This window comes from Condylostylus longicornis, unplaced genomic scaffold, assembly GCF_029603195.1.
Source record: "Condylostylus longicornis isolate FDR11 unplaced genomic scaffold, ASM2960319v2 ptg000072l, whole genome shotgun sequence".
NCBI classification, from domain to species: Eukaryota; Metazoa; Arthropoda; class Insecta; order Diptera; family Dolichopodidae; genus Condylostylus; species Condylostylus longicornis.
In genome coordinates this window covers 399,693-424,378 of record NW_026578040.1, presented here as the reverse complement: position 1 = coordinate 424,378, position 24,686 = coordinate 399,693, and the positions used below count along the sequence as shown (strand labels likewise).

Genomic DNA, 24,686 nt, shown 5'->3' with positions numbered 1-24,686 from the left:
TTTCCGGAATTCATAATAATAATAAAGCTACAATTAAAATGCGAGTTTTTTCTTTTTTACATCTTAATAATGAGTTCAGAAAAAATTATGCACACATTTTAAATCTTAAGAAATAAACAGTCTACCACAAATTTAACACACTGTGTTTTTCACAAATTTATTACACGAACCTTACACTTATAGAGAGCTAAAATATATACAGTGGAATCCGCTTATAGTCACTACTGTTTATAGTCATAATTCGGGTACAGTCAACAATTTCGTTGTCAACATCTTTTTTATTATATTTTCATGTATTTTCATTTGTTTATAGTCACAAACGTTTATAGTCACATACGGTTATTGGATCGTATTTTTTGTGAACCATATTGCTTAATTCATATATTTGACGTCGCTTATAGTCACATTCTCTGAACGCCTTTTTTTTTTAAAGCGGTAAGTAGTTTTACTATCTATATTACGGCAAATAGTTTAATTACAATATTTGTTGTCGAATTTGTAGCGGCAAATATTGTGACTTAAATATTTTTTTCTGTCACTTTTGTGTATGTACATACATAGGTACATTATTTCCACAACAAAAATTTGTCATTACATACATGTAGACGTTAGATTTGATTCCTTAAAGAATTTTTTGCATATTGTTTTGTTTTAACATACGTACTACATATGTAAGTATGTATATGAATTTTTTGTTTTTGTTATTTAAGTACTTAATTTAAAATTAAATTTAAAAAAAAAATAAAGTTTTGAGTTTTATTTATAAATTTTTTTTTTCTACTGACGCTTATAGGCATATGACGCTTATAGTCACACATTTTTATGAAATTTTTTGTGTGACTATAAGCGGACTCCACTGTATGTATAAAATTAATATGCACTTATTCTAAACACGCAATATGCACAGCTTGTTCAATAATACAAGCACCAATGTTTATTTGGAGGTGAAGGAAAATAGTGTAAATTTGTTTTTCTTTTAATTAAAACAAATTAACTCCAGTTTTGTATCTGACACTGCTAAATCTGCAAAACTAACTCATGGTTTGACATCCAACATTTTTTCAGTTCGCGAAATGCGCTAAAATATAAATATTTTCGGGTATGTCATAAATAGAAAAATTGAATTAAGTTTTTAAAAACCAAAAGATTTTTATCTTTTTAAAATGTGTGCATATGAATGTGCAAATTTTAAATAAGTTTTCATTTTTTGCAGAAGTGGTTGGTTTTACCCGAGAATATTGCTTATGTACGTTCTGGACTGTATAGTTTTAAATGTGGTTTTGTTTAGATGCTTATTAGCTGGTTTATTGTTTTTATATATAATTAAATACATACATAGATCTACAAAAATTATATGCAATCCCTTTACTATAATGAAACTCATTTGAGAATACCAGAATATACATTTATGTACGTTACAGATATACACATGTACATATATGCAGAAACTATCAAATATCAATTAAATCCTGTACGAACGTATATTCGATCTACCGTTTGTAACGCTTTGCTTTGAATTCGTAGTCGATCCAAACATATCTATCGTCTGTCCGTCCGTTCTAACGATAACTCAAACACTAATTGAGCCAGACTCAAATGATTTATAATAGTAAATGCCAGAAACCCTAAATTGGATTTGACGGAGGCTGTGTTTCGGGTAGCTGCCATACAAGTTCTAAAATTATTTGGCTATATTTCAAAAAATTTTTGAAGCTATAATGTCGTTGAAATATCTTGGCTACCTATGGTAACTGCCATACAACTTCAAAAATTATTTGGCAGTTACCATAATTAAATCTCAAAATTTATAGAACCTACAGCAAATATTTTATTAGAGCTCTTATATTCTATAAAACTAGTTGAAATTTCTTGACTTATGGTTGTAGTCGCCAGACAAAGTGGTATTATATTATGGAAACTGTTGAAATTACAATGCTAAAGTTTTACATAAACGAAAAAAACCAGGAGTACTCATGGAACAATGTGGCAGTGAGCACACAGCATTTAAAATCTGTCATTCAACTCTACCTATTTTCATTTTTATTGAAATTTCAGTTGTAAATTATTAGGAAAAATTGTGCTACGAGTAGTAGAACAATTGTGATACCAAAATAATGTCAAGATTGGCAAAATACAAACAGACAAGTAATGAGCTCATTGAAAACATTTTATTATGAGAATCAGACCTTAACAAATGTGTGAAATTTTTTCAAATAAAAATAACTGAATCTGTACACAAATATGCATAAGTTCCAATAAGTAATATAATATAATAAATTAAAGCATATAAAATAATAAATTCTCATAGTTTTCTACACAGGCCACACAATAACATACATGTATGTGAAATAAATATATGTTAAATATATGTATAATAAATATAATAAATATAAATTACGTATATTCCTTCTATATATAATAAATATACACAGAAGAAACGTACATACGATATACAGGGTGTCCGGTGCTTCAATCACTTTTAATTTCGCTTTCCTAATAAAAAACACTCTTGCAAGCATTAAGAAAATTAAAATTTTCCACATTAACTATACCTGAAGATCAATAATTGAATTTTTAGAATAATATCAAAATACACAGAAGATCAGAGGGTGAACATTAATTGGATTATAATTAATTTGTTGCGAAAAAACTCGTTTTTGTTGTTTCTTTATAAACTCGATCCTCGTAGACACGATATTTCTGAAACTTTTGGAAATGTTTTGTGGAGAAATAAAGGTAATGCAAATGTCTTTCATTTTGTAAAAGAAAAAATACATTTTAATAATGCATAATACTGCGTATTAAAGATTAAAAAAATTTGTTTTTCTTTGAAAAATACTTTGTTTTAGTTAATTTTCTAAGGTTTTGGCCTCATAGGCATGTTATTTCTAAAATTTTTTCGACATTATGTTATATCAAAATGAAGGTCAGTTGTTAACATGGAATTATGAGTAAATGACGGTTAAACGAAAATTAAAAAAAGAAAATTTTAACAAATTTTGACTTTGCACTTGAATATCTCTTAAACTAAAAAAATATTTGCAACCGCTGTTACACCGCTAGAATGAGGACGTTATTAGCTATAAAACGAGTCTACAAGATTGAATTTACCTGTCACATATCCCTAGTTATAAATAAAAATGTGAAAATAAGCCGGTTTTTGCATGTTCCAACTTTGAGGCATAACTCGAGAACAAGGGCCCTGAAAGAAAAATGTCATCAGGCTTTTTTTTTCGTCTGCATGTATTCTATCACCCTGCTTCGGGAATACTATTGAGTCTCGGACACCCTGTATATATACATATACTTTTATTAATTTTTTAGGAACAAAACACTGTTGTTGTGTGAAGTGAAATTTCAATCAAATAATATTTAAGAATCACCTGGTTTTCTTCTAAATAATTAAAATTTTACTGAATAGCTTGAATTTACTTTACACTTTAAACTTTATATTTTAATTTTGCCCATTTAAAAATTAAGCCACTAGATCTTAAAACTATTATAGAACATTAAAATATTTAAAATCTCATAAATGTACTGTAGGAAATTATGATATTTGCAAAGATGAAATATTTTGATTATTCAATAGTAAATTAGCACAAAGAAATTTATACTGGAATTAAATAAAAAAATCTGATGTGGTCAGTACATAACCGACCGCATTGTGTATTGTCTAGTTAAATGGAAGTGTTACAGAATATTATAAAAATGTCTGTTAAATACTTCTTTCCAATTTTTAGGACATTAGTAAGCTTATAGTTAACATACCCAGAAAAATGTAAATTTGACTCTTAGTAGAGTTTCGCTTTGTGCTACCCGAATTCCCTGAAATGCTCGCCAGTTAGTTTCGGTAACAACCAGAACTCAAATATCAAATTTCAAGAAATTCCATCAATTTGTTCTGTGGATATGGTGAAAAATGTAAAATCGGCCCGCAAATCAGTTCTCGAGCCCTGATCTTTCCAAAAAAGTTATATGTTCATTGCTTTAATATGAGGAATTCATATATTAAATTTCAATGAAATCGGTTGATTATTTCTCTTTATATACACAAAAGTGTATGTTTGGCCCGTAGTAAACGTCTAGTTGCCGATGCCTGATCTTTCCAAAAAATTTACATGTTCATTGTGTTAATACGGGGAATTCATATATTAAATTTCAATGAAATCGGTTGATTATTTCTCTTTATATACACAAAAATGTATATTTGGCCCGTAGTAAACGCCCAGTTGCTGATGCCTGATTTCTTCCAAAACATACGAATTTTTGCGGACGGTCGAGCTGAGCTTATATATAAAATTTCAAGTAAATCGGTTGAATATTTTCTTCAAAATGTTCAAAAATGTAAAACAGGCCCGCTAAAAAGTGCAGTTCCCGAGGCCTGATATATACCAAAAGTTGATCGATCCGTACCATGGTGGAAACAAACTTACATATAAAATTTCATCAAAATCGGTTCAGCCGAACTTGAGATACACGCGTGCACACACAGACCGACAGACCGACAGGTTGCTAAAAATAGTTTATTTACACTTCCCTACTATGGAGAAGTACGTTCCCACCGAAAACTCGATATGCAAAATTTGTTGCCATCACATAACCTACCTATTGTTTACACAGTACGGTCGGTAAAAACATCGAAGTGAAATGAGCCATCGCTTGAAAATGAAAACGGACTAACTTTGATTTAAAATTCTGCAATAACTCAAATATTTGCTTTTATTGGTATGAAAAGAAAACTTCCTTTTATTCGGAATAAAATACTTTTTTTTATTTTATTTTTTTTTTTGCTAATATATTTCGTGCGCTACATACGCACTTTATCAATGCTGATTTCAAATATTTGCGTTTTCCTAAAGCTACAAAAAAATAATCTAAAAAAGTATTTTTTTTATATGTGACAATTTAAACGTTTTTTGTTCAAATATTAAATCAATGTTTAATATTAAATTTTAGGAGAGAAATTACAGTTTCTTAAATGTTTGAATAGTTTTAATTTTATGGAGAATTATGCTTAATTATTTTAGAGTTTCGGCATACTGTATAATGCTAAAATTTCCCATAGGAGTTTCGATTCCGGAACGTGTGACATATTTATATATGTGCATATGTCAACAGTTTCAGAAAATTTCTAGTTGTCCCTTCCCTTCCGAATAATAAAACTTTCTACTTATTTTCCCTTCCGAATAATAGAAAATTAACAACGTACAAACATAATATTATGATATACCTATACAAATAATTTAGTAAAATAAAAAACATTTGAAAAAAGTACAATAAAAAACATTGAAACATTGCACAAATTTAGAATTGTCATTCAATAGAAATATGTATATGCATACATATGTATATGCATACTTAGTTAAATATATATTTACATGCACTATTTCAACATTACATACAACATGGTGACTAATTGTCTAAATTTTCCTTTCAAAATTAAATACTAGTACCTTTGAATAATAATAATAACAATAATATATTTTTCAGTTTAAATTTAATAATGGCAAAAAAAATGATTAGGAAATACATGAACCCAGTAATGTATAACATGGTCATATTATATAATAAATGTTAAGCTGTACAAATGTATGGATAAATATACAATCAATTACTCATGTTGAGTACATAATATCAGCACACTTTCAATGCTGGATTACTGCTTGTCGTCGTATTCATACCATTTTTAATTTAATCTAAAAAACAATGTTCGAAAAAATCTATAATCGTTAGCAAAGATTCTGCGTTGTTCAAATAATTTTGGCGCCAGAATGAATTTATCTCAATTGGAATGAACTATAAATAGAACAAGCAATTGTTTATATAAAACTCTAAGATTTCTTTCACTTATATTTTGCTCTTATTCTAATCATCATATTCTTATCATCATAAGAACGAAAAATACATAGACATGTACACATAATATTCCTACGTATGTATGTAAGAAAATTAGACATAGCAGTGCAAATAAAAATAAATGAAAAAATTAACAGTAGAAAATTTATTTTTTTTAATTTTAGCAACTTGGTTAACTTCTATTATTTACACTAGATCATTTGTGTATTATGTATAGGCGTTATTACATGCATTCGACAATAATTTACTCGTCATATTTATTTATGTACATCTATTGAATCGATAGACTTCTGAACAAAAAAATTAAAAATAATTTTAATGAAAAATTCAAAATATAATACATATATGTGTATGTATGTATGTACGTATGTACGTATGATACAAATCATTGTTTTGTTGATTTTGTTCTGATAGGTTAAAGTTTGTACTTACATAACTATAAATAATAAAAAGGATTAACTAAAATAACTCTCTTACTGCATTCTAATTGTACGTAATAGTGCATTCTACTATTGGGCATTTACAACTATACGGATATCGAATACTTCTTTGTCAACTATTCGAATATTCGGTTATTATCCGGATATTATATATAAAATTAAATAAAATAAAAAACTTAACATAGAGTGCCAAAATAAAAATTTTTGTTGTTATTTTATTTCATTAGTTTTCATTTTGAAAATAATATTTAAGGAACAAAAGAGCGTTTAGATTTTTAAATTTTAGACAGCTTCTTAATTTAAATTTTTTTCCAAATAGTAGCTTCGCTTAATGGCATCTTTAAATTTTTCGATTCAATGTAACCCTTAACAGCTCTTATGTACGTAGCTTTTATTTATTTTTTTTAAACAATAAGAAATGATAACTATATTGCGTAACAAATAGATAAAAGTTTGATTTTTAATCGCAATTTTAATTTTGCAGATAGAATGGGGTATTCCCCGTATAAATATCAGCTGTCAAGTCAAGTGTATATCAGTGTTGACGTTGTATATTTTCCTTTCAAATCCATCCATTATTTATGGGAAACGTAATACATAAACTTTTTAGAATTATTTTGCGCGCTGCTGACATAAATTGAAAATGAAAGACGAAATATAGTATTCGACTATTCGCGAATACTGATTTCAAAATATCCGGATAGCGAATACCTTAAAATACCCCCGAATATCCGGAGGGTCGAACTTCGGGATCGTATAATTTAAGACTAAGTGGAGGCTCAACAGTATCTCTTCCTGTTTTTCGTACAACTTCGTATCACATTTTTTTTGACATGTAGATCATTTAATGGATTACCTGTGGGTTTATAGGATCTGAGAAATTTTAATTTGTTCGTAATTGTATTTCTATTGAATTTTGAACACGGTAACATTGAAGATTTGCCTAATGTTTTATCTTACAATGGCATTTTATTTCCCTCTCATTGCATTCGATTTGTTAATAGTAATTATTCGATTTATGCATATTTTTTTTTTTAATTTATTCAAGTGCACATATTTTTTACGCCAAAATTTAAGTTTTCTTTTTTGGTAAATTTATTTTATATATTTTCAAATAATTTGTAAAATTTGTTAGCAAAGTTTGCTTGCCAGAAGATATTAAAAACAGATTTTTAAGGTCCTTATTTTTTTTCATTCGTAACTTTTATGATTGAACTTATGAATTAAGACATCATAACACTTGATAGATACTATTGAAAATTTCATATTTCTCAATACTACTCGTAAGTGTTATTCATAAATTTTCTCTTTATTATAACTATTTGTGAATAAACATACATAAAATAGTTTCGTCAAGTTTAAATTCAATATCGCAACATAATTTTATTGTAAATAATATATAATAAGGTAAAGAAAAGGTTATGTGATGGCAACAAATTTTGCATTTCGAGTTTTCGGTTGGAACGCACTTCTCCACAGTAGGGAAATGTAAATAAACTGCTTTTAGAGAGGTATCGATCTGTCGGTCTGTGTGTGCACGCGTGTATTTCGAGCTCGGCTGCATCGATTTTGATGAATTTTTATATGTAAGTTTATTTCGACCGTGGCACGGATTGATCAAGTTATGGGATATATCAGGTCTCGGAAACTGCGCTTTTTAGCAGGCCGGTTTAACATTTTTGATCATTTGAAGAAAAAATTCAACAGTTTTACTTAAAATTTCATATATAAGCTTCATTCGATCGTACGCGCAGCGTCCTAATTTTTGGAAGAAATCAGGTGTCAGCAACTGCACGTTTACTACTGGCCAAATATACATTTTTGCGTATATAACGAAACATAATCAAATGATTTCATTGAAATTTAATATTTTAGTTCTGGATCTTACCAGAAGTTACTGACAAACTTTTCGTATAATTCGGACGGCACAATATGAAAATGTTTTTTCTAGGTATGTCAACATTTTCTAGGTATGTCAACTAAAAGCCTTTTAGTGTCCTTAAAATTGTAAAGAAGTGTTTAAAAGGCATTTTTGTAATCTTCAGGAATACTTTTACTAATTTAAGCAATACACATTGCGGTCGGTTATGTGCTGTGCACATCTAATTTTTTAATATGTAAACACATGCAAAAATATTTAAAATTAATAAACTGAAAGCAAAAACTTTTTTTTAAAAAAAATTTTAAAACACTAACGATTTCAGGCTTCAGCTAATGAAACGATAAAGTAAAAAATCCGATGTGATCAGCACATAATCGATGCATTTTGAACACTTCCTTTCAATTTTAAAGAACTTAGCAGTATGTGTAATTTTGGATTAAATTCTGCTTAGTAAAATTTCGTCTCCTGCTATCCGAACCCCCTGACAAACACTTTTATCGCTTACAACCAGAAGTCAAATTTCAAGAAATTCCATCAATCCGTCCCGTAGATACGGTAAAAAATGTAATATAGGCCCCCAATTTAGTTTCGAGCACTAATCTTTCCAAAAAATATATAGATTCATTGTTTAATATCCCTAATTTAAATAATAAATTTCAAGGAAATTGGTTAGTTATTTCTCTTTATATACGTAAAACTGCAAAATTGGCCCGCAAGAAAGTAAAGTTCCAGAAGACTGATATATCCCGAAAGTTCATCAACCCGTGCCGGGGTCAAAATAAACTCACATTCAAAAATTCATAAAGATCGGTTCAGCAGAACTGAGATACATGCGAGCACATGCATGTGTCTTATCATCTTTCATCTTTCTTAAAGTAGTTTATTTACGCTTCCTATCATGAAGTAGTGCAAATTAAATTATAAGTTTTTACTTTACACAAAAAAAATATTTTAAGATTTATAAAAGTTCTTTTTATTTCATTTATTAATTAATTACACTTTAATTTCCAATTCCAAACTTATTAAATTAAACTATAAGTTTTTACTTTACACAAAAAATATTTTAAGATTTATAAAAGTTCTTTTTATTTCATTTATTAATTAATTACACTTTAATTTCTAATTCCAAACTTATTAACTTTATTTTTAAATCTTTATTTTCTAAACGGCAAAACGATTTAATAACTAACGAGCTACTGAATTACCAACCAAGCAAAGTTGCTATTGAATTTACTCTATTTATAAGAAATAACTGTTTAGTAAGCAAAAAATTGTTTAGAATAATTCTCATGGGAAAGTTTTAATATTGTAATTTGAATATTTGGAACTTTGCTTTAGTTTTGTCTGTAAAAGTTCAATCACGTTGCAATTAAATGATTTCATATAGGAGTTTAATTGCAACGTTGAATTTTAATTTTAATTTAAAATAAATATTTTGTTTTTGTCAAATCACGTTGCGATTAAATGATTTAGAATAGGTTTAAGTAATAAAGTATGGAAATTTGATCGCAACGTTCGATTTAATTTTAGTTATAGTTAAATTTTATTTTTTGGTGTTCCGGGCGTAAGCGAATATATAACTCCCCCCTCGTTAAGCTGGAAGCTCTCCTGAGCTCCAGAGATTATATTTCCTTTACTATTATTTTCATTTGTATCGTTTGGCCGTTTTTTACATTTATAAAATTTTTTCATATAGTATTTTGTAATAAAAATTATTAAAAGCAATATAATAGAGATATTTGACAGTATTAAAATATAATGGTTTTTAATTTCAAATTTTACAAATTCTATTTCATTGTAATTTTCAATTTGCTTCAAATTAATATTTTCTAAATTTGGTATATAACTAACATTATAAGGTTCTAAATAGTTTGGTATTATTATGTGGTTGTTAATTTTTCTCTCTATGTTTTTGAATATTACGTCATCTATTTTTATAGTGCAATTATAATATGTAATTAAGTTAGTTTTAATTAGTTTGTATTGTATGTTATTACAAGTATTTTCTAACATTACATTATTTGCATTTTTTACTAAGATAATATTAGATGAAACTTCCACAATCTCAAAATTAATATTTTTTCTTTTTGTACAATTCTTAAAATTATTATTCATTAAATTTTTTATACAACCATTTATTACTTTTAGTTTATTTTCACAATTCTGTTTATTATTAAAGTAAATTTCATTTTTAAATTTCAATATATTAGTAGATTCAATGTTTATTTCCTCGAAATTTTTGTTAGGTACTGGAATAATTTTATATCCAACTGCAAGTTCCTTTGCAACGTTAGGGATCAAAATGGCAAAAATAATATTATTATCTAGACTAATAAGTGAACTTTTTATTTCTTTATATTTAAAAACATCGATTTCAAATTCATCAATTTCTTCATTGGATAAAATGGAGTGAGTCATGATACCATGTTTAGCGAAAAGAATGTTTTGTTGGACTTTGTCTATTTCTGAATTTAGTAAGTTAATATTTGTGTAACTAGAAAGAAACTGTAAACTTTTTATGCTTTTGCTAAAGGTGTTGTTTTGTTCTCTCAGTGTAATATTTAAAATTTCTTGGTTTTCGTTAATTCGTTTCTGTAGAATATTTAGGTTTTTCTGAAATTGGTCGTTTATTTTAATCTGTTTATTTATGGTCTGAATGGAGTTGTAATTTCCCTGTTCAATAAGTTTTATGTTTTCTACAATTTCAGTTTTGTCATCATCGTCTAAGTTTCCAAATAACCATTTTAAAATTTTGCCACCTAAATTAATGAGTCCTCGTTTTTGTCTGTGTGGTAGTAATGTTTTAATGTTATGTCGAGTTTTTTCGATTTGAATTTGTAATTGTTTTAATGTGGTATTGTCTTGGTTAAAAGTGTTGTAAATATTATTTTCAATTTGTGCTAAAGTATTTTCTAGTTCGCTAATATTTATAAAGTGAAGAATTTTAGAATAGTTTTGAATTATAGGAATTTCTTCCCGTTTGATTAGTTGGAATCCACCCTGATTTTCCAATACCCGAACGTCAATGTTTGCAGAACAAGTATTTGAAGTGAGGAGTAAAATTAGTAGTGCTAATTTAAGTTTGTTGTGGTAGTGGTTGAGTGGAGTTTGTTTCTGGGTTACCTGAGGAAAATTTAAAATTTCTTTTTAATCTACTTGGGTGAATATTTCTATTCTGGTTATCTTTTAATTTACCGTTAATTAATTTAGATTTAATATACGTATATTTCTTTTTATGTTTATATCTTAGAGCTTCGGGATTTTTTACAAGAACTTTGTCTCCTTCTTTATAGTCAGGGTCTATCCTATCTTTGTTTAGTTTTTCAATCGTTTTAAGTTTATTTTCATCAATTAATTTTCTAATTTTTTCAATATCGGTTATTTCGTTATTTACAAAGTTTATAGGCTTAACTTTAGTTACAGAGTGAATGGAATTATTATATTTTTCGACTGCGAATAATATTTTTTCATACGGTGTTAAATGTGATTTTTGTGTATCTAAGATACGAAGGTGTTCGCTTAAAGTTCCGTGAGCTCGTTCGATTGTAGAATTTCCGGTATGGCTTCTGGGTGACGTAAAGTGAGCGTTTATATTTTCTGTTCTAAAGAAGTTTTTGATATTAAGACTATCGAACTCATTGTCGACAACGATTTTATCTGGCCTACCGAATAGTGCAAACCTGTTGCGAAGTGCTTGTATAATAGTAGTTGCATTTCGGTCATTGAGACGTTGGACCATTAAATGCTTTGAGAATTTGTCAATTATTGTAAGAAATATTTCCTTATAACAGAAAAATAAATCGACGTGTATTATTTTATTAGGAGAGCTCGGGGTTTCGGAAATTTCGAATCTATATTTATTTGGTTTGCGATCATATTTTGATTGATTACATATGTCGCAACTGTTTATATACTTATGAAATAGTTCCTTAAGTTTAGGGAAGAAAAACTCATCTTTCACTTCTGTATAATTTTCAACGATACCTCGATGGTTTGATTCTTTATGAATTTTTTCTATTAATTTTAAGGCCTCTTCTTCATTTTCTATGTCTATTGCTTTTTTAGTACATTTTATGAATTTCATTTTATTATTATTAGAAAAGAGTTCCGTGAGTTTCTGTTTGACTATATCAAATTTTTCATCATTTAATTCGGAATAGATAGCAGTTATTCCATTTCTAATGAATCGTCTAAGTATGTCATTTAAATAATGGCTATTATTGATTTCATTTTCACTAATAAAGATTTGTCTAAATTTTTTATATTTTATAATTATTTCCCTTTCTTTTTCTTTTGTCAAATAAAGCTGCGTCAAATATTTATTAATTATTATATCGGATGTTGGGAATTGATTTTCATGGCGACTATGGTTTGTTGTTATAACTGAATTATTAGAAGGTGTTTCGTTAGGGTCATCTATATGATTAATTTCATTATTTGTAGAATCCATTCTACTTAAAAAATCAGCAACACGATTTTCTTTTCCTTTTACATAGTCTATTTCGAAGTCGTATTCGTTTAATCTGATTCGCCATCTTTGTAGTTTGGCGCCCGGTTCTTTTAGTGAATGCAACCATTTTAAGGGTTGGTGGTCTGTTCTTATTAAAAATTTTGTACCATATAAGTATGGCCGAAAATATTTAGTGGCCCATACTATGGCAAGAAGTTCCTTCTCTATAGTAGAGTAATTGCATTCATGATTATTAAGGGTTCTGCTAGCGAAGCAGACTGGGTGGTTTTCTTGTGATAGGACTGCTCCAACCGCAAAGTTGGACGCGTCCGTCGTTAATACAAATTTCTTTTTAAAATCAGGGTAACGAAGTATAGGATAAGTTGTAATCAATTCTTTTAATTTTTGAAAGGAGTCTTTATATTGTATATCATTTTCATTGATTTTATTTCCCTTTTTCAAATATTTAGTCATAGGCTGAGCTACTTTCGCATAGTCCTTGATGAACTTGCGATAGTACCCCGTAATGCCTAGGAAACTTTTTATCTGCTTGGGAGTCTTAGGCAGTTTGATTTGTTTAATTACATTAATTTTATCTTCGTTTGGCTTTATTCCCTCTGGTGTTAATATGTGTCCTAAATACTCTGTCTCTTTAGAGAAAAATTTGCACTTATCCACTTGGATTTTTAGATTGAACTCTCTTAATTTTGAAAATATTTTATTAATAGCTGAGAGGTGTTCTTGTAGTGATGTAGAGAAAATAAGGATGTCATCTAGATAGACAACGCAAATTCGCCCGATAAAGTCCTTTAAAACGTAATTGATCATCCTTTGAAAAGTTGCCGGAGCATTCTTTAGTCCGAATGGCATCCGTACAAACTCAAAGTGACCTTGCGGTGTAGAAAACGCGGTCTTTAGACGATCTTTTTCATCCACCAATATCTGGTGAAACCCCTTTGCGAGGTCCAGAGTGGTGAAATATTGAGCGCGACCCAATTTATCAAATATAGAATCTATATTCGGTATCGGGAATTTGTCATCAACCGTAATTTCATTTAATTTACGGTAGTCGATGACAATGCGCCACTTTTGTTTCCCTGAGTAGTCCAATTTTTTGGGTACTACTCATATAGGGCTATTATAAGGGCTACTGGATGGTTGAATAATATTTTGCTCTAACATTTCCTGAACTTGCTTATTTACTTCCCCCTCATGTATTTTTGGAAACCGATATATTTTACTATAAATCGGTTGGGAAGTAGTTGTAATTATTTGATGTTTTACACTTTTGACACATGTTAATCGATCTCCTTCTTTATAGAAAAGATCCTTATTAGAGTTTAAAATATATTTTAATGATTTAATTTCTTCTCTATTCATATTTTTATTTAATAATTTTTCAAATAATTCATTATGGTTGATTTGTAAAGGTTCTATTTGACAAGTGTTTTCAAAAGGACAAGCTGAATTAAATTTAATATTACGGTTGTTAATTTCTAACCGCCCCTTTGAAAGATTAATATTTGCTCCTATTGGTTTTAAAATATTTTGGCCTAAGAGAGCGTCAAAGTTTTTATTGCTAAGATCCATTACTTTCCAGGACATAGTTGAATTTTCATTGAACTCGTCAGGTACTTTTGTAGTTATTTCGTATTTAATGGCTTGGTTTCCTGCGAGTGTTTTTAATTGAATTGGATTTTCTAATTTGTTTTGTTTAGATCGATCAAAAATATTGCCGTTTATAATTGAAGTAACTGATCCTGTGTCGATCAGACAGGTCAGCCTTTTGCCTTCTATTGTTAAGTCTACTAAGGGTAATGTCGGATAGGGGGACCACAGTGAAAATTTTCTGTGGAACCCGAATCCACATCCATTGGAACTGGACTTGACCGATTTTCGTTATAAGATGGTCCTGGTAGATTATTACCTGTACCACCAAATTGTTGGTTGGGCCTAAAATTCCTAAACTTTTCGTTAGTAGTGTAGTTTCTGTCCATTGGTCTATTTGTGTAAGTGTTTCTTATGTTGTTATTGTAATTGTTATTGTTGAAAGTTCTATTTGCGTTTCTATAGTTATTTCTGGAATTTGTATTATTACTACTATGTCTAGAATTTATGTTATGGTTATTTCTGTAATTTGTATGATTATTGTTCCTATACTGAGAGTTGGTGTTTGGAACCTTGCTGTCGGATATATTGGTTTCTAATAAGCTTCTATAAGCGTCTTCTAATGTTGTTACATTTTTAGTTCTAAGGTACATTGAGTCTACTCTATTTAATTTATTCAAAAATTTTTCTAATATTGAATTTTCATTATTAATTGGATTAAATTCTGAAGATTTATTGTCATCCAAATCATATTTTAAATTTAACAAATTTAATATGGAATTTAATTTAACATAAAGATCACTTACATTTCTAAAAATTATACAGTCTGCTTCTTCTTTTAATTTCAAATAAGATTTCTGTACTCCGAAGGTAGCTTTCAGTTGTTGTTTTACTTCGTCCCAAGTTTTTTCCTGAATTCTCCGGATTGCTGCCGCTGCAGGACCCTGGATCTTGCTGTACAAAATTCTGTATAGATAGTTTTTTGCATCGGCATCCGCTGCTAAGGCAATTAAACTTTCGACTTCTTCGATGAAGGATTTTAGACTGTAGGCGTCTTGTCCAGTAAAAATTGGTACTGAACGAGCTTCGCCTATCAAGTCTTTTAATGTAATTGCAGCAAGTGACATGTTAAAATTTTTTTGTATATTTTTTAGATTATCAAAGTATTTTTCTTTTTCACTTTTCTTCATAAATGTTAAAAAAAAAAAATATTTTGGGTTTTTTTTTTTTTTTTTTTTTTTTTTTTTTTTTTTTTTTTTTTTTTTCTCTTTTTATAATTTTTGTTTTATCAATTTAATTAGTTGTAAAATTTGATTTGATTAAAGATCTTTTAATAGATATTTTATTTGTGTTTTACTTATAATTTTTGTTCGTTTATTTACCGAATTAACTTTTTGAAAAAAGTTCTCCGCCTTTACACAACTAAACTTTTATCACTCAGTTCACCACAAAATTTTTTTTTTTTTATTATTATTATTTAATTTTGCTTAATGGTTTGAGCATTACACTATTTTATTTTCTAGTTTTTTGTTCATTTAAATTGACTTAAGAAAAATATTAGTGTTTTCTTTTTTTTTTTGTTTAGATTTTTTTTTTTTGTTTTTATAGACGGAGTCGGTATCCTACCGACTGCGCCAATTAAATTATAAGTTTTTACTTTACACAAAAAAAATATTTTAAGATTTATAAAAGTTCTTTTTATTTCATTTATTAATTAATTACACTTTAATTTCCAATTCCAAACTTATTAAATTAAACTATAAGTTTTTACTTTACACAAAAAATATTTTAAGATTTATAAAAGTTCTTTTTATTTCATTTATTAATTAATTACACTTTAATTTCTAATTCCAAACTTATTAACTTTATTTTTAAATCTTTATTTTCTAAACGGCAAAACGATTTAATAACTAACGAGCTACTGAATTACCAACCAAGCAAAGTTGCTATTGAATTTACTCTATTTATAAGAAATAACTGTTTAGTAAGCAAAAAATTGTTTAGAATAATTCTCATGGGAAAGTTTTAATATTGTAATTTGAATATTTGGAACTTTGCTTTAGTTTTGTCTGTAAAAGTTCAATCACGTTGCAATTAAATGATTTCATATAGGAGTTTAATTGCAACGTTGAATTTTAATTTTAATTTAAAATAAATATTTTGTTTTTGTCAAATCACGTTGCGATTAAATGATTTAGAATAGGTTTAAGTAATAAAGTATGGAAATTTGATCGCAACGTTCGATTTAATTTTAGTTATAGTTAAATTTTATTTTTTGGTGTTCCGGGCGTAAGCGAATATATAACTTGCATTCTCACCGAAAACTCGACATCCGAAATGTGGTGCCATCACATAAGCTACCTTAATGTATACAATGCGGTCGGTAAAAATAAAGTAGCTATCATATTCAAATATACACAAATACATGTAATAAGTGTTGGTAAGATGCAAATTAATTAAATTAGTATGTATAACATTTGCTTTCGGGGACGGCGCGCAACGGTATGATTAGATGTGAGTTTGTAACATGTCTCGATTTTAAGCACTATTTCGATGTTTACTCCATAGAGAAAAGTTTTGACAGAAAAGATATTATAAGGAAAAATATTGTGACTAATTGTTTTTTTTTGTATAATGTTTCGTTATAGATTACTTTCATTATTGTTAATATTTATTTCGTACTTAAAAAAAATTGAAGTTAGAAACAAAAATCATATTTTATATCATTACTATATTTTTTATTGACCACACCGCCTTATTTACATGCTTACATGTTTCACTAGTTCTTAAAATACATTCGTAGCATGTGTTATAAGGACAGATGGGTGATACACTGAAACGAGGGAGGAAACGCTTCAGGTCTTGCTTGAGGTACACTTCCCTGGATCTGAGGTGGTCTCAATAATGGATGGCGGAGGCATTGTTGACGACGTCATGACCTTACATGGCCAAAGAAAGCCAGTAAGGCAGGATTGGACGTTAGTTCATAAAATTGTTAGTTATGAAAGGGTTAAATCTGCCATAAGGTCGTTCAAGCCTTTCAAGTCATCTGGTTGGGACCGGATCTTTCCTGCCTTGTTACACAAAGGCGAGGAATATGTCGCGCAAATCCTCACAAGGCTGGTGACTTTCATTCCCAAAGCTGGTAGGGTGATGTCGTCATTCATCATCAAAACGTTGGAGAAAGTTGTGGGATAATTGCGGATCCTCTGTTTAGTACCAGTACGCCTATCAGGCGGGCACTCGCACCAACTTGGCTCTGCTAAACCTTACCCCTAAAATCGAGAGGTTCTTGGAAGATAAGGAGATTATGACCGCCCTGAGAAGGAGAGGTATTGCCGAGCTGGTGTGTGGATTAATCTGGCGCATGCTTGAGAGCAGGGCTGTAGAGGTACCCCTCAGCTGTACGCACGTTGTAGCCAAGATCTCCAGTGGCTGTCCTCAGGGGGGAGTCCTTTCGCCGCTATTTGGTCCCTAGCAGTTGATGACCTGCTGTGTCGTCTGCATGATCAAGGCTTTATTTGTCAGGGATATGCAGACGAGTTGATCATTATAGTTCGGGAAAAATATAGAGGAGTGCTGTCAAAAACTAGAATTCTTCCCTTCACTAGGAGGAGGAAATTGGATGAACTGCGGTCGGTCTCACTTTTTGGACAGGAAATTGGCCTATCTGACACTGTCAAGTTTCTGGGAGTCACGTTGGATAAGGCATTACGTGGGATTCGCATCTTGACACTGTGATAGGACAGGCTCGCTTTTCACTTGGACGTGTAAACGTGTCTGTGGAGGGACTTGGGCCTGAATCCAAGGATGATGCACTGGATATGCTTGTGAATTGTTCGTTCAGTTGTTACATATGCTTCTATGGCTTGATGGAGGAAACACCCGAAAAGACGACCCGGGACAAGCTGTGAAGACTACAGATAATCGCGTTCAAGAGTAGCAATCGAATTGCTACTCTTGGCAATCGGACATGTGGCGAGCTGACGGATCATCCCTTCGTCGATCATCCTATCATTTGCTAGCTGAGAGGGCAGGGAGATAGAATGGTACACGGACGAATCCAAAACTGCAGAATGGGTGAGATAAGGCATCTTTGGGTTCAGGCTGGGTCTTAGGTTGTCTAGAGGCGCATTTCGGATGGATTTCCACGCAGAGGACTTCGCGTTAAGATTTGATTACGTAAAAACATTCGTAGGGGATACGTAAGCAAAAACTATGAACACATTCTCGGATAGTCAGGCGCAATTCGGGCCCTTGACTCTTGCCAAATAAAATCGAGTTTGGTGTGAGAATTTCTACAGTGGAACTTGGTCGAAGGAATAAAATTACTCTATCATGGGTCCCGGCGCATGTGGGTATTTATGGCAACGACGTGGCGGATGCTCTTACGAGACCGGGGACGATGATAACATTATGTCAGTCCCGAGCCTTTCTGTGGACTGTCAAGTTGTCAGGCGAAGGTCTTTGTTCAAGATTTGTCTCCCAGGTGCCCCAAGGAGCTGTTGGCGTGTAGGAGGGGGAGGCTAGAATGATGGTTGGCTTCATCGCTGTACACAGCAGATTGGATTATCACTTGCACAAATGGGAAAACCTGGATCCGTTTGTGTAGATTTTGCCATGATGAGGATGAGACTGCTGACCAAATTCTCTGCTTTTGTAAGGAGGCGATTGATTCGCTTGGAGGGAAATGTGGTGGCACCCTTGGACTTGTGGAAGGTGGCGCTTGTGCGGATCTGTAATTGCATGAGGATTATACGGCTAGCTGGCACTTTATAAGTAGTAGGATGTCACAATAAGTTTTTAGGGTTGCAGTGACCTGGACCTAGGTTGATCCACGTCTACCTATGAATCTATCTATCTAATTTATAATTGTACGAAATCCAATACCCTCAATTGTACGGAGGTAATACATTTCCCACTGACTATATAATGGTCGCTTTTTAATATTTTAAAATTTTATTTTATTTTAAAAAGGGTCTTTCTTTACCATTTTCAAAAAAAATTTCATTTTCATTTCGAGTTTTCTATTAAATAATGAGATATAATGGTTCTTAGATCAAAATAATTCTCAACTTTTTTAAACAACATATCGAATTTTAAAAAAAAAAACTTTTAACTATAATTTTGATTACATAAGTAGATTCCTAATTTTTTCCTACATATTTCTAAACAACCATTATTTAGAAGTGAAAGAAAATATTATTTAACATTAAATTAGAAAATGGAAGCGTCAAATATAACAATATACATTAGTAGTTTTATAGATAAATGCATATTTATTTAGAGGTGGTGGAACCCGCGGCCTTTGTGCCCTTTAATTATTCAATTGCTTTCAAGTAAAAAACAAATGCAAATATCTCATTAAATATAGTCTAACTTAAATTAAATTTGTTAAACAATAAATTTAAAGTTGTTTTTTTGTTATTTATGTTTAATTACTTATTTTTCATTGAATTGATTTTCTTGTTTTATTAATATAATTTTATTAATTTTTATATTTATTTATGTATGTATGCATAAAACAAATATTGACTTTATAAAAAAAATTTTATTTGGAATAAATAAAAACTGAATTTAAAATAAAACGAGAAAAAAAATAGAGTTGACCTTGTCAACTCTGTGATACCTGTATGAATTTGTTATCCTATGTGCGAATAACTAATGTGCCATAACTAACTATGGGGCAGACTATGACTTTAAGTTGCCGTATTACCATATTAATTTATGCAAAATTTCAGTACTATGTGTTTTTCAAAATACTGGTTGTGCCAAACTACTATTGAAGTTGTATGGCAGCTACCAGAAAGAGCCAAGAAATTTTAGCGAATTTTATCAAGCACATCGGCCCTACTAATATATTCGTTTGTGTGAAATTTCAATACCATAGCTTTAATAGTTTCTGAAATATAGTCAAATAACTTTTGAAGTTGTATGGCAGGTACCAGAAGGAGCCAAGTAATTTCAACGACTTTTATGGGCCCTACTAATATATTCGTTTGTGTGAAATTTCAATACCACAACTTTTATAGTTTCTGAGATATAGCCAAATAAATTTTGAAGTTGTATGGCAGCTACCCGAACCAGTGCCCCAATCATGTCCAATTTAAATAGGGTTCTGGCACTTACTATAATAAATCATTTGTGAAAATTTGGTGAACTTAGCTCAATTAGTTTTTGAGTTATCGTTCGGACGGACGGACAGACAAGGCTAAATCAACTCAGAATTTGACGCTGATCAAAAACATACACTTGAGTCTATATCTAACACCGTTATTTCTTAGCATTACAAACGGTAAGGCAAATTTAGTATACCCTTCGAACATACGTTCGTACGGGTATAAAAAAATGGAATTTGCGCAGCAACTGTTGTACAAAAGCTACATTTACTAGAAAGCTACATTTATATTTAGGAAAAATCTTGGAATAACTAATTTTGAAAAATTTATACTAACATAAAGTTTGAATTGTGTTGTTAATTGTATTCAAGGCACCAGAATATTATACTTTACGGAAAGAAAGCTATTACAATTTCGCCTTTTAAAATATTCTGAACTTTTAGTCAAAATGGCGGCTGAAAAATTTACATTTTATTAACTTTAAAATCTTGTTCTTGTAAAATAAAGTATTTGTCGATATGTCGAAATTGTTAAAAATGGGAACATGTTTGAGTTAAGTAGAAAACAGGGCAGAAATGATTTTCCGTGGCGCAAATGTCAGAACTAATGTAGAACACACATATTTAAATGGGACTGCCCAGAATCAAGCAAAATTTTCGCCAGGAATTTTTTGAAATTATGTGCTTTCAATTTTCATATGTGTGTGACATTATAAATGCAAGAGACTATATAGTCGATTCTGCCGTTCCGTTAATGTTGATGTTTTTACAATTATCATGCAGGAGAATTATTGCTTGGTAAATAAAATGAAGCAAATTTGCGATTCGAACGAATTTAAAAAATGGAATTAAATTAGAGGAGGCAATTGGACATTCGCTTGTAGTTTTCTTTATAAGAAGATTATTGGACATTCCTGCGTTTATTGAATTTACAAAATGTGTTTTACGAAAGTTAGTATGTTAAACATTGGCTTTTTTAAAAGCCTTTTTATTAAAAGGCTAAAGCCTTCCCTATGAAGTGATTTTGTATAAAACATTTCATATTTTTATCTTGAACGGTGTAGATATTTCATAAGTAAATGGGTAAAAGTGTAGACAAAGAAACAAATAGACAATGCCACAATCGGCACACTTTTTCCAATTTTTTTTGGAGACTAATATCATAAAAATTAAAATTTTTAAATTTTAATAACATTGTCTATTACTGAACTCTAACTTTTTTCTTTTCGCAAGCACTGCCTTTTTCTCTTAAGGTAATGGCTCAATCATTACCGCGCTTTCTTCGCTTGAATTGAAAACTTTGACCGATGAAATTAAGTGCACTACTTCTTATGCAATAGATTAAATATACAAAGTTTTCAAAGTTGCGAAATGCCATTATAAGCTTATTGTCAAAGCTTGTAAAGTCATAGTTTTTTGTTTGTATCTTCTGTTTCAAAAAACACTTAATTTTTATCTCAAAATAATGAAAATCATTTGGGGAGAAACAGTGAGACCTGTTAAATCGCTCTAATAAACTTCTCCTTGCTTTACTTACTTTGTTTAATAAGGCTTTCAAAGTAAAACAAGCAACGTTATCATTGGGCTAGTAGTTTTACGACCCAAATATGTTGCCATGTGGGGTGTAGCTTAAAAAATTTCATATTTGGGTCTGTTTTGGATTATTTTAATGAATTCTCTTGTGTTAAAGCTAATTTATATTATACGAATATGTATGCGGCGTGTATATAAAATATTTTACCGGATCGAAAATGAATAAAGCTGTTACAAAGAGAGTGCTAAAGCTAAATGGTTTTCGATATACAGGAATTTTAAGAAAATTTTTAATTGCCTAAGTTTTTTTGGTTATAACATCCGCTCCGAAAAACATAGTTTCAATTTTTGAAAAGCCCAGTAGAGGGCTTAAAAATATGATATAAAATTTTTGGTTATTTTATACTTTCAAAAATACAAGCATTCAAACTTGGCAAAACTTTTAATTTTTTTATTTTTTTAATCCCGACAATATTTCAGATGATAAGATTTAATTCCTATAGTTTCAATTTTTAAAATTTTTTTATAGTATTTAGGTGTACTGGATATTAATGATTTTGGTTTAGATATTTTTGCATATACCTTTCTGAATCATACAGTATACAATTAAATTAAATTAAATGTCGTGTTAGCATTATACAACATTGCAATATACATATATGTAATAAGTCATACTGCGGATTTATATAAGTATTTGTATAAAGTTGTCATTTGCCTCACAAAAATTCCTCTTTTTTGTTTATTCATTCGTATTTACTTACATATGTATGTATTTATATAAAGTTAGTTTTTATATCATAAAACATGATAGCCAAAGAAAAAACTCTTATAAAAATCTTTCAAATAAACAAATACTGGAAAACTAAAGGTAACAACAAAGAACACATTTAATTTCAAAAATATATTGTATATAATATAAAAAAAAAACTTGTACATACATATGTATGTATTTAAAATAAAAAATTACCATGTGTTTATTTTATTATTGAATTTGTATTTTATTAAAATAGAAGGCAAAATATGTAATACACACTACGAAAATAAATGTCTATGGATACGTAAAAAAGTACATATTTCTTTCATAAGTGATAACACCACAGAACATCTCCATGAGTGTAGTGATAATAAAAATAACAATACAATATAAATTATATGGCATTAATATCAGACCCAATTCAAAATAAAAAAAAATTTTATGTGATCAGCACATAATCGACAGCAATGTATTTTGTCTAGTTTAGCGAAAGTGTTAAAGAAGATTATGAAAATGCACTTAAACATTTCTTTACAATTTTACTAGTATACTTTTAGTTAAAATTCCTTCACAAATGCAAATTTGGCTCTTAGTCCAGTTTCGCTTTGTGCCACCCACATTCCTTCAAAACCTTGCCAGTCGTTTTCGATAACAACCTCGAAAACTCAAATCTTAAATTTCAAATAAAATTTTCTCAATTACTTCCGTAGATATTGTTAAAAAAGTAAAATCGGCCCAAAGTTTGGTTCTCGAGCCCTAATCTTTCAAAAAAATTTATATGTCCATTGTTTAAATATGAGATTTCAAGATAATTGGTTTATTATTTCCCTTTATATTTGGAAATGTAAATTCGTCCAGAAAAAAGGTCCAGTTTCCGAGGCCTGATATATCACACAAGTTCGGTTCAGCCGAACATGAGATACACACGTGCGCACATAAACGAACAGGCAGACAGACAGACAGACCGGTAGACCGACAAAAAATGGTTCACTTTTGCTACCCTACCATGAAGAAGTGCCTTCCCACGGAAAACTTCTAGTCTAGAATCTGGTGCCATCACATCACCTCTCTTATTGTAAATTTTAACTTATCCATGTTAAAATTTTTTTCCCAAGTGCCGGTTGCACTTTCTAGGGTGGTATATAAGCCATAGCTTTTAAAAAGAGTTTTATTTGAAATAAAATTAGTTAGAAATCTCATGCAGTTTTCACTAAATCTTAATATCCAGTGAACTGTACCAACATCTATTTTTATTCTCTAAGATATCGTACTCTTTACAAAATCATTCTGCCAGAAAAAAAATGTGTTTAATAAAAAGTGATTTAAAAAGAGGTACAAATAGCGTACATTGACAAGTTAAAATTTTTCATGGTACAAAAGCCAAAAAAATGGTACAAGTACTTTGAAGTCATCGCCCTGTCAAAATTCAAGCTACATACACATAATTTATATTGTCTCATGCATAATGATATAAGCAAGATTTGGCTTTGTTAGCGACCATTTAACACATAAAGGTTCACAAAATATATCAATGCCGTTAAAAACGTCCCATACAAATTTTAAAAGTCGTTAATCATATATGTACAAATACTCAAAAATCTTAGTTATAAATAAACCTAGACTTTGGTAAGATTTTCTGTCATCATTAAAAAATGACATTCAAATTAAATCGAATTCACCATGCTTAAATTTGAATTTGACAGTATATACGTATTTGCAAAGACCTTCTCTTGTATCGTGAATTTTATTTTAAATTATTATTTCTTTCAATACGGTTTTGAAAATTTGTATACGCATTCATTATTAAGCTTTACGCATTTATTTGTTTTGTATTTTTTTTTGAAATTTAAAAATCTTAGTACTAAATTTGATTATGCCTCTCGTGTTTTTCGTATATTTATCTTCATTTTAATACAAGACAAATTTTAATTGTACTAAATTAAAATTTTAAAACAAGACAAATTGCTCTAAATTATAGTTTTAAATACTTAAAAAAATTTAGCATTTCGATGCAAAAAAAGTAGTTGCTTTAAATATTGAAAATT

General features: G+C 29.7%; 1 protein-coding gene across 1 annotated transcript; it reads right to left on the bottom strand.

The window, feature by feature from the left end:
- Positions 1-313: 313 nt before the first annotated feature.
- LOC129612357 (probable polyketide synthase 39) lies at positions 314-15,363 on the bottom strand. The gene is made up of 7 exons (XM_055525915.1): positions 15,197-15,363; positions 14,487-14,899; positions 14,113-14,436; positions 12,563-12,852; positions 11,652-11,923; positions 10,429-11,098; positions 314-418 (listed from the first exon to the last, which is right to left on the bottom strand). Exons 1-7 carry the CDS (start codon positions 15,361-15,363, stop codon positions 314-316), a joined length of 2,241 nt encoding a protein of 746 aa, XP_055381890.1.
- Between the last annotated feature and the right edge of the window lie 9,323 nt (positions 15,364-24,686).